The sequence below is a fragment of the Neovison vison genome, chromosome 7 (assembly GCF_020171115.1).
Source record: "Neovison vison isolate M4711 chromosome 7, ASM_NN_V1, whole genome shotgun sequence".
NCBI lineage: Eukaryota > Metazoa > Chordata > Mammalia > Carnivora > Mustelidae > Neogale > Neogale vison.
In genome coordinates, this window is record NC_058097.1 from 122684721 (window position 1) to 122701318 (window position 16598).

General features: G+C 48.0%; 1 protein-coding gene across 1 annotated transcript in view; it reads right to left on the reverse strand.

The window, feature by feature from the left end:
• Positions 1-10207: 10207 nt before the first annotated feature.
• IGSF9B (immunoglobulin superfamily member 9B) overlaps positions 10208-16598 on the reverse strand; it is a 48410-nt gene continuing 42019 nt past the window's right edge. The window contains exons 19-20 of the mRNA XM_044258230.1: positions 14382-14503; positions 10208-11675 (exon numbers count right to left, since the gene is read on the reverse strand). Of these exons, the coding sequence (XP_044114165.1) occupies positions 11467-11675; positions 14382-14503 (331 nt within the window). The 3' untranslated portion in view covers positions 10208-11466. The remainder of the gene's footprint in view (positions 11676-14381; positions 14504-16598) is intronic.

Consider the following 16598-nt stretch of genomic DNA (forward strand, 5'->3'; position numbering starts at 1 on the left):
GCCCCAGGCTTGGCACACGCTGGCATTCCCAGACTTTTGAGAAGAGGGTGAGAGAGAGCAGGAAGCTCACCAGAGACAGGCTATACAGAGTGTAAGTATGTTCATATAAGGCTTTGGTACAGCACCGATTTAATGTTCTTATAGTTTGATTTCTAAATTGTCTCTTAGAAGAAAAAAAAAAAAGCTTACTGAAAAAATAGTGTTTTTATTTACTTTTGAGTTACATACCTGAAGTTCAAAAAGTAAGCCTCTATTTGCCATTCAAATTCACACTGAAAGGTGTTCTGTGTGCAGCTGTACAATTTGTTGGTTTGTCTTTAATAATTAACCAAAGTCAGCCAACCAATACCATGAAGTCAGCTGCCCATGATAACTGACTTTAACCAGTCCATACATAAAGAAAAGGGAGAGAACACAAACGCCACCCCCATGTCTCCCACCCCTAACCCCTAGGGGAAAAAAAATCAAATAGAAGACAAAATACAGCAAGATTTAAGGAACCAGTGGGACGAAGGAGGTTCAGGCCAGCTGGCCTCTTCAAGAACAGCACCATAAAGCACCCTAGCGCAGTTATGTGGTAATACTTGACATTCAAGAATGGAAACGAGGTTTGAATGGTCTTCACAAGAAGATCTGGCATGGGTGGGGAGCAACTCCCAAAGAAAGCTGAATAAGGAAAAGAAAGAGGTTGAAATGAGAGCAAGAACTCCCACGATGGAACTGATAGTCACATCCAGATTCATCAGAAAAGAACTCATAGAAGAGCCTACCAGGCATCTGGAGGTATGGAGTTTTTAAGAGGTCTTGGGGAGGAGGCATTGGGAGCCCCTCCCCACCCGCACTGCGTACTCTGTGTGTCCACAGGCCACCGGGTGAAATGGGCAAAAGAAATTCATACAAAATTGCCTCCAGGTGTGTGATGGAAGAAGTCTACTCAGGATGACAGAATCTGTCCTGGTAGAAGAGAAAAAGCTGAAGGTGAAGAGAGCCAAGCATCCCTGGCATGAAGCAGGATGTGGTCCCTGCGAGTCAATGGTTGTGGAAAAGGAGCAACGGGGGAAAGCACATGCCATCCGTGCTGCCCTTGGTCTCTGGCCCCACAGATGGTAGTGTGGAAATGAAATCTGAATGAGATGTCAAAAGATCTTTTGAGATTGATGTATACGACTTGGTACATGAGGCTTTAAACTGCTATTCTTCCCTAAACCAACCATTCCATCTAAAGTTCCAGCAGTTGAGATCATTCCATAAAGCATTCCCTCCCAGTCCCTGGGCACTGCAGTGTGGTTTACTAAACAACAGGAGAGACCCCCACCGTCCAGTCCAGTATCCTGGCCAATCCCTTAAGGACAAGAGGAGTGCTGTGCAGGCTTTCCTGTTTCCCCACCTCCCATTTTTTATATTTATATTGCCCAAAGTGGGGCAAAATGGACATCTACAGCTAAGGAGAGTGGAAGGGCCTACCAACAAGCCAAAGAGCAATAGATAAACCCCTCTTCCCCAAGCTCCTGGTTGATGATAAAGAGGGAAAGAATATGACCCACCCAGATCCCTGGGTGAAAAATTCCCAGTGACTGAGTCTACTCCAAACTCTTGTTCCATCTAGCAGACAGAGGTAGCAAAAGTAAAACAACTCCACAGGTTCTGCCACCAGCTACCAAAAGGGAAAAGCAAATCCCTTCTACCTTCAAAATAAATCCCTTCTACCACAGGGGGACCAAGGAGCATGGTGCAAGCTTATAGAACAGCTCACGTTCCCAACAGGGGCTATGGGCCTCGCCCATCAACCTGTCCCATTAACTGAGAGGTTCAAAGATAGGAAATCTTGCTTACTCCCTATATAATCAGATCTCAAACCATTTTGCTTCCTGTGCCTTTGTAAAAGGCTGGTTCTTCAGAGAAACTGGAGATCTACATTAAGTTATCTATCCTTCCCCCCTTCAGTATCTATCTTTTCACCATCTTTCTGAGGGCTTATGGCCAGGATCATGAAAAGGGTAGAAGAAAGCATTACATCCCCTCCAAGCTCCAAAATTCCAAGGTAAGGGCTATGTCCCCTGTCTTCACTTTTCCTTCCCTAAATGAAGAGTCAACTAAAGGTTAACGAATAAAATGGGAATGTGGTCAACAACTTTTGACCTTGTATACTTTGATGCTGCTGAGGATTCTTAAGGATCAAGCCTTGAGTATAATGTGGGAAGAAGCAGAGTTTTAGAGCAACTGTAGATCTACTGAGGGTACTAAATATCTGAGAGGCCCGGGATGCTAAAGTGATTTATTTTGCTGGTTGCATGAGTACCATAGATGGGACAGGGTTTATGGAGAAAGAAAGGATTATCACTTTAAGAGAAACAACAAACAAACAAACAAAAGCCAATAATGGAAAGCCCTCTTTGTGTGGAGGCTTGGGTAGGTTAGAAGGGGTTAGGTTGTGAGCTGGGAAGGGACATAGAATGTGCTGCTTTGTCTCTTGCCCAACCTCCCTGAAAAATCTTACTAAGAAACACCTGGCTATATCCTCCTTTGGCCTCCTGGAAGACTGCAGAAAAAGTTAGTGAAGGATGGACATACAGCAAATTGGACTCATATTAAAGCCCTTCCTGTACTACATGGACAAAGCCCATTTTCCTTCAGTATCCTTGGAAAATCAGAAGTGTTTTGAGCAAGTTATCCTGGGGCCTCTAGGATAGTGCCTGAGAGAATGTCAGAGCCCTATAAGGTCTACATGGGGGTAGGGGGGGCAGTCAGGTCAGAAGTCATCCCAATCTACTCTTCCCTTAAAACCCCCAAAAGATAAAGAGAGTCCCTTCCAGTGGCTGAAGCATCTGAGTCTATCTAATGACCAGACTCCCTAAGACAAAAGCTCTTGGGTAACATGACACTTTGGTTGGGGAGGAGGAGTTAGTATTGCCTTTTGTAGCTGATGAGCAGGATGAGAGCAGAGAGATTGCAGCCACAAGTCTCTCCCAGGCTGCCTGTACCATCTGGCCCTTTGCCAGCCTCAAAGACATTACTCTGAGCTCTTGGTAAGTCGGAAGAAAAAGCTAGCATCCAAGAGACAACTGTTGACTCTGCGAGGTGCCCAGCCCTTGCAGCATGTGAGGTCTTGAATTCTCAAGGAGGTATTCTTCAGACCACACAGAGTTTCCTCCTCCAATACAAGTGAGCTCCCACTCTCTAGAATCTCCAATTCTGGGCCAAATTCTCCCAGTATATTGTTGGGTTCTGTTGGTTCCAGGCCAGGTGGCAGGAGGTTCTACACAGCCTCATCCTTCCCATTGTGCCCAAAGTTCTCTCACACCTCATCTTCCACTCAGTATCCCAGGATCGGACCATCCCATTTCCAACAACACCTCATTTTCCAATTAAAATAATAACTGTAAAAAGCATCTATGATATATCTATTTTAGATATCACATTCACAAGGGTTCCAAGAATCTGCAGCAAAAATGACCAGGGTATTCTTCTCCATGTCTGAGCCTTTGCAGGCAGCCTGGCCCAGCTCTCTCAAGATGCTGCTGTCTCACAGCAACACCCTCCAGGAGTGTTCTGAGTCAGGGTGCTACAACCAGGACAAGTACTTCTGTAGGCCCACAGGTAATCCTAACCTTCTCCTTTCTAATGCTGCTAAGACAGATTCCTTCAGAGGAACTGGGTGCCAACCCTCAGCAATAAGAGGATAGATTCACACAGTCTTCAACTCTCCATACTCACTGTAGTAAGCACCTGTGCCAATGTGCTCAAGCCTCAGTGTCCTTACTAGTGACAAGAGATACTGGATCTGTGTTCCTTGTGGCTATCAGATCCAGCAGCTTCCCACAACCTTCAGCTCACTTGTCCTTTCTGCAAGTGGATTATTTGTTTTGCTATTTTTTTAAAATTTCATATACACACATTTCTATCAGAAAGACCCAAGCATCTCTGAACAGAGAGTATCTCAGAGGAAGAAAGGCATGGAGAAAGGATGGGGGAGATGGGGACATCAAGGCATGAGCTAGTATTCTAGACCACCTGCGGAAGGCAGTCCTGTTCAAAACATCTCTAAGCACAGGTACAAAAATAAAGCAAACTATGACTTCATATAGATATATAGATATATAGATAAGCTAGCTAGATAGACTTTATATAGGTTTTCTGTATATTTATATATGTGCACCAAGGGCGTGAGCCCCACTCCTCCTGCCTAGCTTGAGTCTCCTGTCCTCCCACTTCCCACTCCCCAGATGCCCCGTTTGCCTGAAGCCTCCCACTCTTGACGACTGCATCTGATCCTTGCACCCACCCACCCTTACATAAGTTCCCCTCTCTCCTTAAAATAGAACAAATTATATGTACTTATATAATTTTATATACAATCTCCATAAAAAATACACTAAAGATGGTATACTCCTAATTTCACCCTCCTACCTAAACAGAAGTTGCCTATCAAAGAGTCAACCAGAAAGAGGGTCATCTAGGCCTGCCTGATGCTACTCGGGCAAATTAGTGTGTCCTTATAAACCCTACACACACACACACACACACCCCAAACCACAAACACACCCCATACCAACACACAACAAACGTGCCAGACACAAACACCCACATTCCGCAAACACACATAACACACTCTGACCTACACATACCACAAACACGCCAAACAAAAACACCCACATCGCACCACAACACACGTGCCCCCAAACACCACATACACACCATACCCACTCACATCCACACACTACTACTCTCACACCCCACACATTCACACACACAGACAAACCGGACACCTCACACCCACACAGTGCACACATTCTCACTTCCTGAGCCCAGGAAAGGAACACAGACTAGACAGCTGGCTGGGACTGGAGGCCGGGACATGACCTGGCAACTTTAGAGGGGCATGTGAGACAGCCCCATTTCTCTGACCAGCTAGGACGCTGTCTACTCATGACAGACCTCTGATGGTTCACGTAGGCAAGACAGATATTCATTGACAGAATGACAGTTGCCTTCCAAGGGTTTCAGGATGACCATGAGGAGGTTTATTCCTCTCCATCACAGAAGAGATTTCTAGATGACCGAAGCCAAAAGGAAGCAAAAAGCCTCTAAGTCCTCATTACCCATGAGGGGGGGGTCAGCATTTGCCCCTTCCACTACTATGGAAAAACCCCACACATCACCCAAAAGCATGCTCACAGTATTTCTAAGGCTGAAAAATGTAAGTCCCCCATCCCAGCCCCACCCATCTCCCCTCCCAGATTCCCTGCCCCACCCAACCATCTCCCCATCATAAACCATGCACAAGTTCAAGATCCCTGGAGCCATAAAGAAGTGGGGTAAGAAAGGAAAGGCCTAACTGGTGTGTATATGGAGTGGAGGTGGAGAGCTTGCCCTAGTTCCTAAAATAAATCCAGGAAATCCAGTGCCAGGGAGAGGTGGGGATGGTAGAGCACATTTCGAGACTAAAAGGAAGAGACCCAGACAGCCATTCACGTCCCTGTCTAGGGAGACAGAAAAGGCAAATGGCCAAGGTACCAGGGACAGGAACTGAGAATCCGTACCCGATTCTCCCCAATCCGGCTCTCCCAGCCAGGAGTCCAGAGCTAGCAATTACTTCTTCAGCCCTCTTCAGAAACCCCAGATACTACTATAGACCCATAACTGAAAAGAATATCTAAGTGATTTCAATTGCTGGTTGCTGTCCTACCAACGTATTTATTAATCAAGATATTGCAACTTTTCCTCCTATAAGGTATGACAAGCTATTAATGATATTGGTACTAATGCCTAATTTTTCTTTATCCTACCCAGAAATCTTTCGGGTAAGGAGGGTCTTTAAATCAGACCCAATCTATTGGAAATTATTTGATCAGCTTAAAACAAGGTTATGAAAATACTTCTACCCTCTCAGCAACCCAAACCACCAAGCACATGGTGAGGATATTTGTTCATGAAAGACTTATTTGAAAGTATAGACAGGGGGCCCAGAAATAAAGCACTGGACCAGTTTGGTTTTACAACCAGTTGGAAGGAGGGGTGGTAATGGATCCCCTCCCTAACCCAACATCAAGGTAGGAGGGCTAAAGTCCCACCTGGACTTGATTTTTATGGACTTCTTCTAAAGAAGAGATTTTTAATTCTGCCTCTCGATCTGAAAAGAGGCAGTGTTGGAGACATCAAAAAGGACAGTGAATAGCTGGTCTAACTTTAGGGAGAAACTCGTTTGTCCTTCTATGTCAATCAGACTGTGGCCATACCCTGTCAAAGGAGGAGAAAGTGAGAATCAAACCTCTAGGTATAAAGCCACTGTGTGGCTTCATGGTCTGAAGGCAGTCTCTGTGCCTCAAGAAGAAAAGGTGACAAATAAAAAAGCAAACCCCAGTCCTTCCTCTCCATCACCAGCAACATCTTACGAGCAGTTTAAGATCATGGGAGACAGGGAAAAGGCCATCTGCCACTTCCACTTATGAAAACAAACTAATGAAGCTTATGAGAATGAGTCCTGCTTCTCCAGTGACACAGAGCTGGCAATACGATGGGGGTCTCAAGACAAGTCTAGCTTTGGGCCTGAGGAACTCTTAAAAACAAAACACATGAAGCTGAAAGACATCACAGAGAATATGACCATGTTTGGTTTGGGCACTTAGTGTTATAGGCTAATTCTAGAGGAAGCAAGGAAGTCTGGCTAAGCAGCAAGACCTCTTACAAGATCCAGTCTGGGCCTATGTGCCAAGACACCTTACTCTTTTTTTAATGACTGTATCACCCTCCCACACCTGTCCCCCCAAATGACCTTCACTGCTACTACTCTCCAGCCTGCCCCACCCCAGACAACTGCTCCTCTTTCTTTTCTTGGGTTGACCGCCCCCCACTTGTACACTGCACCCTTAGGGGTTAACTAAGTTATCACATGCCCCATAGAGAAAGGTAAGGCTTAATGTCCCTCAGCTTTGGCCTGTCGTATCTCAGAATCCCCACCTTCTTTCTACTTTGCGATTGACCTAGCTCTATATTCCCTTTCCAGCCTTACAGACACTACGCCAAAGAATCTGACCTCCTTTCTGTGCTCCAACTCTCTCCCTTTCTTGAAGTACCCCACCCGATCAATTCCCTTATTCAGTTTAGATCTGGACCTTCTCCCCAAAGCAACAAGTGCAGCCCCATAGGGCTCCAGCCCTCTGGCCTGCCAGAGCCTGTCTCCCTTTATTTTGGAGAAGATATGAAGGCAGAGCTTGCCCAAAAGGGCTGGTGAAAATGCACACTCTTCCCCAGGGGGAGCAGTGGGGATGCACTCAGGGGAGCTGCTTTTCACTCCTATCCATCTCTCCCCTTTCACTCCTTCCTACTGCTCCCTGGAAATCCCTGTGATGGCGCCCAAAGCTTTACATGCAAGCAAAGCAAGCCCAAGATTAACCATTAGCTTCTCTTTTCTTATGTTTCTATGTAGTAATAAAATGTACTTTATGTACAATTCTCCCCCTAGCCCACCCCAACCCCCCAGAAGGCTTTTCTAACAAAACTGGAAGAAACAGCTACAGCCACACATCCCTTGGCCCTGGATTCTAATCCCGGCAAGTGGCAAAGTCACCCTGATGCTTTGTGAAGTCTGTTTCTCCCTTGAAGCTACTGTTTTGTCAACTCAGCAAAAACAAACAAACAAACAAAAAAACCCAAGATTTAAAAAAAAAAAGCTTGTCAGAAAATTCCACATCTGAACCCTACCCAGTTTCCTCTGTGTAAAAGACATAGGAAAACAACTGGAATCAGTACAACCCTAAATATTTTTGATCCCAAATCAAAATAAAGACAGAGAGCATTGAAAAATATTAAATAATTACTCACCCCAATCCACCCCTGTTTGAGATGCCCCTAAGAGCAAGATCATTGGACACAGGCTCTTCAAAGTGGGGCACAGACCCCACCAGGCCTGTGGGATGAAGCACCCTTCCTTCCTTCCTTCCTATAGAGAAAGTAGAATCTCCAAGGGTCTCTCATACCACCCCCCACCCCATCTCTCAAGGAAAGAAGCTAGGGAGGCAGGTGGGGAGACACAGTGGTGGGGCTCACCAGCACATGCTGAACTTGGTCACAAATGATGATCCACACACATGACCCCACGCAAGCCATGAAACCCACTCTGTGTGGTCAGCCAGCCATCAAGAAACAGGATTCGCCTTCTCCTTATAGCTCATTTATTCCCCAAGCAATTGCAGTCTCAGACCCTCCTACATGCTTTCAGCTTCAGGCTCCTTCAAGAATCATGTACCCTTGTCCCAGTCTGCAAACCACTTAACCCTGAAACAGTCACAGTTTCTAGTCAGGGTGCAGAATGAAGGGGCAGGCAGAAGTCTGAGACACAGGAGTAGGTTCTTATCCGAGCTGCTTCTACAGCAACGGTACCAGACCATAAAAGAGGAAGTCTGGAAGACATTTGATGGCCCACAGAGTGGAGCACAAAAGTCATAGGAAGCTCACGAGTGCACATGGCAATTGTTCAAGGGCAGAGTACAAAGGACATTTGGTCCCTAGAAATGGCTACACCCCCATCACACAAAGGTACACAACCACACCCTCACATATGTGCACACACCCAGCATGGGAGTGTGTACCTACGACCTTTACCCTCCATCACACAGACAGAGGGGACTATATTCTGCCAATTTCCACTGCAGCTCTTCAAGGAAGGACTGAAATAGCTCCCAGGGGTGCAGGAAGGCTGCCAGCCTTCAAGGACACTGTCACAAGGAGGCCGTCTTGGGAGGAGAAGTGAGTGTGAGGCCACTGAGAGATACGTTTGTTGTGTGTCCTTTGCCTAGCCTTGGGGATGCCCCAGCACAACTGCCACTGGGTGGCCAGCAAAAAGCACAGCTCCCACTATTTGGTCTGATGTGCTGAGGTAAGGGGCACTGCCAGAGGAAGAAGAGAAGACAGGAGTCAGCACCTTTGTTAGCCCTGGAGATAGCTTGCTGGTGGGCCCCCTGGGAAAGCACAGCCATAGTCTGAGGCACCTCAGCCCAAAGACTGGCTCTCAGCCTTGTAGGATATCCTAGAGAGGCAAAGCCTTCCACCTCATCTTCCCCTCTTCTTTGCTAAGCTCAGGACCTGGAACTCCTAGTGCATGGGGATCAGAAGATTGGCCCAACTCACCCTGAAGTCCTACAGCTCTGGCATCCCACATTCACATTTCAGCCAGGATCCACCCTCGTCAGCAAGCCACACACCAAGAAAGGCTACAAACTGAGCCAGTGTGAGACCTGTGTCCGTTCCCCACACGCCCTAGGAGAGGTACTCAGCGTGTCACTCATCGGGCACGGTAGCAGAGGTAGTGCTTCCTCGGAAAAGCAGACGGAGTTGCCCAACCTCTGCTTTCCCGTTTCGCTGGAGCTGCTGCCCAGTAGTAAAGTCAGGGGTTTTAGATGCCCAGAGAATGGCATTAGCCAGAAGGTCCAGGCTCCACCCCAAGGACGCAGGCCCAGCCCAGAAGAGTAGAGCAATCAGCAAGATGAGGGCCAGAAACTGCCCCTCCCTCCTCCATCACAATGACTCATCGCCCTCAGAAATGAACTCTGGTTGTGTGACAGGTGACAGAACGGTCCCCCCTCGCTAGGCGAGAGAAAGGAAGCACCAGGGCTGGTGTGGCAGAGAAGAATCCACTCCCCTCAGATGGAAGCTCCCAGCAAGGAGCAGCTCCCCAGCTCTCAGAGCCTCCCCCTGCCAAGGTCATCGGAGCTAAGCCACTAGCAACTGCAGGGAGACCAGCAGAAGCCTCCTTGGCTTTGACCTGGCCAACATCCAAGCAGACAACAGGGGAGAGGCAGATGTCCCCAAACCCACCAAGACAACAGCACCAAGAAGGAAATACTTCAAGGAACCTGAAGCCACCTTTATTCCCAGGCAGCCAGGGGGCAGGCTCCAACAGAAGAAGAGGGGAAAGAGCAGACACACCCCCATATATCTTCAGGACCTTCTGCCCTGCTCTTGAGCAGCACCATTATCTCACTGGGAGAGAGAGATCCATCTTTAGTCACTGTAGGACAGCCTCACAGAAGCTTCTGGGTGCTAAGAGCTTGAACTAGGACAAGATTTTGGCAGAAAGAAGGATCAGAGCCCAGGCCCCCACCTACCACCCCTCCCACCTTCACCCTCCGCCTCAGCCAGCTCCATGTAAATAAACCTCGAGGGAATGAGGGGTGCCAGGGGACCCCCAGAACCCAGAAGCCTGAGGCACCCTTGCTTCATCCGATCCCATCCTGTTGGAGCTTGGGTCCACGGGTTGGAGGAAGGCCCAGGGCAAAGAAGAGTCTGCAGGCGGCACGTGGAGAGATGGAAAGGAGCCGCAGGCGGGCTCCCCACAAGTGGCAATTAATCAATCTGGGGAATTAGCTCCCACAAAAAGAAAGGAGGAATCCAATCAGCGCCTTTGGAACAGCACTCTAGAGGGTGCCGAGCCAGAGGCAGGATATAAATAGAGCCGCAGCAGCCTGGCGCTCCACACAGATGGCTCCAGAACAGGAGCCGGCCCTTGGGCCACAGGGCCCCCCGCCCGGCTGGACCAAGAGGGCCTGACAGATGAGTGTGCGTTTGTGCAGGACCTGCCTCTTGGCCCTCCTGCTAAGCAGCTTCTACTCCTGCAGCAGGAGCCAACCCGTGGAAGAAAGAAAGACACCAGTCTGCCCTTTGCTGGCCACCCTCTCTTCACCTAGGAACCAAGAAGTAAGGGCTTGCATTTAGTTCTGTGGTAACTCATTACCTCCCCCCCCAGAGCAGGCAGCTGGCCATCATGGCAAGCCCCATTTCTGCTCTGGAAGGGAGAAGGTAGAGAGATGAACGGTGAGTTCAGCGGAGAAGGCATGAATCCTGTTTCAGGAGGAATGACACCCTGGACAGACATCAGGACGCCCAGCCGGCTCTCTGCCGATCCTCCTTACAAACCGCACAAGTCTGCTGCCCTCCTCTTCCTTCCTTCACTGACCACAGAAATAAACAGCACTTTGCTTCAATGTACATATATATACATAGAGAAACCCACAAACTACATACAGATGCATTTGTATCTATATCTATATATATGTAGAATTGGAAGATGGGATGGGCAGTCCAGCCCTCTTCCAGGACTTGAAAAAACTGAAACAGAAGCAGAGAGCAGTAAAAGCCATTGCTTTCCCCTTCTTCACTTCCAAAGGTATTTGAAGAGGTGAGAAAAATCAAGCCAGTGAAGAGGGGAGAGGTGGGAAGGAGGCCGATCTCTCCCTGTCCCCAGTTCACTTCCTGATCTCTACCTACAGGTCTGCCCCTGGCCCGCTCTCCCCAAAGTGAGACCAGCTGGCCAGGATCTGGAGGAGGCTGCACTCTCGCTGGAGAGAGAATGAGCAGAACAAAGGTCGGAGCAGCCCCCCAGACTACCCCTCAGCGGGCACACCGTCATCCTCCCTCCCCCGCCCCTCAGCCCAGCGTGACCACACTAGGACCACTTAGAGTTGTGTCGCGTCACAGCAAGGTGGCGTGGCCAGGGTCGTCATGATCCACGCTGTTAAGAATCGCCGTCTGGTCTTCCGGGAGCTGGCGGTGGCACAGGTCTGAGAGGCGGGCGAAGGGGTCAGGCCGGGAATGTCTCTTCTTCTTTCGGAGGCAGACGGCTTCTTCGGGCCACAGAACCTGGGAATCTGGAAGCTGCTGAGCCTGGGAGGCAGAACCGTCTAGGGAGAAGGGAACAGGGGCACCAAACAAACAGGAAAAAAATAAAGTGGGTGAAAAGGAAGGTGGTCCCCCTCACATGCTCACCATTTTCATCTGCTGAGACATATATCCTGGCTCTCCAGTATGAGAATAAGAATCACCAAGTGCAACAGGGCCCGGGAGCCTGGTGGCCAAAAGGCCTCCTGTTCTAGAGTCATCTGTGCTGAGAACCAATGACCTGAGTCTGCTCCCCTGGTCGTTCCGAGGGTCAAGAAAGCAGGATGGGTCTAGTCCATCAGCATTTCTTTTTTATCTTTTATTTAATATTAAATACTTTTATTTAAAGAAGATTGGCCCAACTCACCCTGAAGTCCTACAGCTCTGGCATCTGTTATCTAGTATTTCTAGTATTTAAATTTTTATTAGAGTAATATCTGTTTATTTTTTAGTGCCTCCTGGGAACCAAGCATCATTCTAGGTTTTGGGGATCCGGGCTTCTAAGAGTGGGTTGGAACTCAATACATTTTCTTCACCTCCTTGTCCCCCAGCAGTGACAGACTTTACCCAAGATTTACCCTTGCAACAGAGCCAGGTGTGGCCCTTCCTAGACTCCCTGGGCCCCTCTTCTATCGCATGGCTCTTCTGCAGATACAGCAGTAGAGTGCTGGGTGTCTAGAAAACTATACTTTAGTGTGGAGTAAGAAGGAAGAGACAAACGTTAAGGACTTAAAAAATAGAGAAATGAAATTTCCAGATACTGAAAGACCTACAGAGAAAGAGGCAAACAGGGCCACGTGAGGGCAAAGGACCACAGCACAGTTCTAGTCTCCGAAGAGGAGTAGAGTCTCGAATGACAAGCCTTCCGAAGCTCTGAGTGAGAAGGGTTCCCAGCAGAAGGAGGGGCAAAAGTGAAACCCACGGCTTACGAGCGAATGTGCCGTACTTCAGGGACCGAAGGAAGGCTATCATAGCTGAAGCAGAGCACGCAGAGGTCAGAGAGGCAGGGAAGACGGAGAAGGGTATCGTAAGGAGCTTGAAATCTGCTCTGGTTGCAGTGGGAAGCTTCCGGAAGGTTTTCATCAGATGCGTGTGTGTGTGTGTGTGTGTGTGTGTGCATGAGTGTGCACACTGCCATGACTGAAAGAGGATGCTGTTACATCTTATAAGATCACTTCGGTTGCTGAGTGTAGAACATACTGTCGGAGGAGCAAAGGATGAAGCAGGACAACCTGGAGGCGGGTGCAAATGTCAGGGTGGGGAGGGCAGTAACTCAGAGCTCAGCTTTAGCCATCGAGGTGGACAACAGTGGTCAAATTTAGGATCTGCTATCAGAGTTGGGAGCATAGACCTTACCAAATGGATTGGACGGGATGTGTGAGAGCAAGAGAAGGAGCAAGGCTCACTCCCCCAGCAGCGAGGTCAGGAGTGGTGACCTTTAAGAAGCTGGGAAGGAAGCGAGGAGAGACAGATTTGGAGAGGATGATCAATAACTCTATTCTGGACATTTCAGAGGCGTATAACATCTAAGTGCATGTTCAGCAGGCAACTGGAAATATGAGATTTGAGCTCATGGAAGAGACCGGAGCTAAAAACAGACATTTGAGAGCCATCAACATATTACAGGGCACAGGATGGCGAGACAGAACAAGGGGGAGTACACGCATCTGAGGTGGCTCTTTCTGTTAAAACAAAACAAAACGTAAATACATAGGTAGGTAGGTACATGGCTCTTCAAATGCAATGGGCTTAAGGGGGCTGAACATTCAGCTTTAGGCTCCAATTTCTCACCCAAACCCTAAAAAAATCATTTTCCTCTTTTCTGCCCCAGTATTCCCATCTATAAACAAATAGGGTAAGAGCACCACCCAAAGGCTAAGTGAGAAACAAGTGCTCACTTCTTCCGAAGATTCCGGGGGCCTCTGAGGACCTCTTTTCCATAACCCAGTCCCTAAAGAAAGTTACTCTCCAGTAATTAAAGGTCTGCAAGGAAACGGTTCAGCTGCCTTTTTTTTTTTTTTGACACCCTGTGACAAGATTCCTAAAACCATTGATTAAAAAGAAAAAAAGAGTACATAATAAATACTAAAGAATGTTCTAAGTGTAAAAAAGGGCTGAATTTTTTTTGCACTATCTTAGCAGCTACTGATCAATGCTGGATATAAACATCAGACATATTTCAATAGAAATGTCCTTTCTATGATAAGGAGATTTCATTCTATCTCTCTAAGAAAAGTTTGGTCATCCTGCAGAGGCTGCGTCATGCCATGATGTCCCCTAAGTACTGAGTAGGACCCCATAATTTCCACGTCCAACTAGAAGGTCTGAAATAATAGAGAAGAAATATATAAAGAAATAGAGATAGTTCCAAAAGATATATGGCAGAGTGGAAAAAATTAAGATACTACTTATGTTGTTTAAAAATGCGTTAAAAAAATACAATGTATTTTATCAAGGTGTATGCATGGAAAGTCTCTGAAAGCATGCATCCTGCCAAGAAGGACACTTCCCAGAAGGGAAGAAACAATCAGGAGGATGATCAGAGACTTTACCTTTCTAATTTTCACATGAAAATTATATTTATGTATTACTTGGTAATTAATATTAAAAAGAGACAATAACATAAGCTGGTGCATTTAATTCTAGAGAAAACCCAAAGACGGGATCCTGAACCAAACAATCTCACAATATCGGCGGAGAGAGGGGGAAAGAGAGGATCCGCCATTTACCGGATCGTTTCTTTGACTTCGAAGAGCCCTTGGATGACTTTTTGGGCTTCTTTATCCGTTGGTATTTCAGAGCCTCCAGCCTCTCAGGTGCAGCAGCATTCCCGGGTGCAGGTGGATGTGTTCTGCAAGGGACAATTAGAGAAGCACAGGTCAACTCCCAGAAGAGGGAGCTTCTGAAGAGGGGCTGGAAGAAAACCATACAGCTGACCCACAGGAGGACAGAGTCCCAGGCATCCACAGTGGTTCCTTGACACCTGCCTCTTGATTGCTCCTGGAAGAGAGAAAGGCCAGTAGAAAGCTCCAGCAGTGGGAGGCCTGCCTCAGATGGAAACCAATCTGCAGGGCAACCAGAAGACCTAAGAAAGGGAGAGAGAGACTTTAATCATGAGGTTCATCACATGTCACTCAAACCAGGAGGAGGAAAGTCAGAGAAGAAAGCAGCTTCAGTGACCAAAGTTGTTCGAAATCATCATAACAAAGACCCTTAAAAGAAAAGTAAAAGGGAAGGTTAAAGCAGGAGGTGATGAAACCTACCCCAGTGAACGGACTGTCCTCTTTTGGAAAAGAGAAGGCCAGGGCCAAAGAGAAACCCCAGATCCAGTGAGACGGAGGGTACATAAAACCCAGCTTCACTGGGCTTCTTCCCGTCTGCCCACCAGAGTTAGGCAGAACCCCAGCAGCTAACAGCAACAAATATTTGTCATCTGCCCACATTTCAACAGGGGGGTCTCCCTGACGCTCTCAGATGTCACCAGTCATGCATGAGAATAAAAGAAGGTGGGAGTAGATTACGACAGTTAGTGGCCCAATTTGGCAGCCTTGCAAAGCCCTTGCCTTCAGTAGCAAGTTCCCAGTGAATCTCTGCATTTTACAGTTCAGTAGAGAAACGGGTTGGGAGAGTCGCCACGTATGTCGGTCTCTCCTCCTCCCTCAGCTGCGGGACGGATGCCGTCATGTGCCTGATGGATCAGCCATGAGATTAGAACCGAGCCCACAGTTCCGCTGGAGCCTGTGCAGCCCCTGTGACAAAGGAGACCAAAGGGAGCCGAGAGAATGGACTGTCTGTGACAACCGGTAGATACTGGAGAGAATTTTCCAAGAGTCATAAAAGAAAATCTAGGAGACAGGAATCAATGTCATTTCTTCTCAAAGTAAGCCAAACGTGGAGCCCGAGGAATAAAGGCAGAGAGAGAGGAGTTGCTCTTTCTTTCCCACCAGGGCTGGCCTTAGCATGCCATCAGCAGAGCAGAGACATTCTAGGGTCACAGCGCACGGAGGTGAATCACATTCTTCCTCAGTCCCTGCATCTCCCTCTCCCACCTCCCTCACATTGGTTTTGGGTAAATCCTGATTAAGAGGAGGACAGCCAACCCTGTGAGGGGAAAAGAAGTGCCCAGTGGTGAGCAAGCAATCTGAAGCAGAACAACAAATGACAGAGGGATGGGAGGTCTGCAGCCCCATCTCCCAAGTCCTCATCACACTCGTGGGGATAAAGGAGGAAAAAACTTACAGACTAATTGTTGATAAGCCTCTGGTCTCTGGGATTTCCTGCATTAACTGGCAATGAAGCAACCCCCATCTTCTTTGATGGATGTCATCACTCCATAGCCTTTTAGTAAATAAAGTATCAAGAAGCTCCTCCAAAGTTCAGGTCAGAGACAGCTTCTAGATTTTCCACATTACCCTAACAGCACGGAGCTCAGAGGCCCCACCTACACACACACACACAGGCAACACATGGTCTCAGAGAGAAATCCAACTCACCATGAGGTCTTCCACCCCCGAAGACCCAATCTGCAAATTCCCCGTCCCCTCCTCCATCAGACTCTACCCACAGAGATCCTACATAGCAGCAGTGGGGGCCGCAAGGGAATCTGGAAGGCGGGCAAAGGGTGGCGATGGCTAGGGTGTGAGGGAGCATGACTCTGCAATGCTGGCAGTATGTCCTCACCCCCTTCTCATCCTTGACTAGGGCTTCAGCTACCTAAAAGGAAAATCAAAGGTATGAATCAGCCGTTCAGTTTACCTGTCTCCTGGCCCTGGCCAGCCTCTTCAAAAGAACCACACAAGGTGAGCAACGCATGGTCCAAGGAGGCATCTGACAAGCCCGCAGCCCCAGGGAGGAGTGATTAAACCGCATAACCCAGGGTGCCCCACGAGGGCATGAGAGAAACTGGTTCAGAACACTCCTAGGGTTTTTCCAAGCCAGGTGAAACT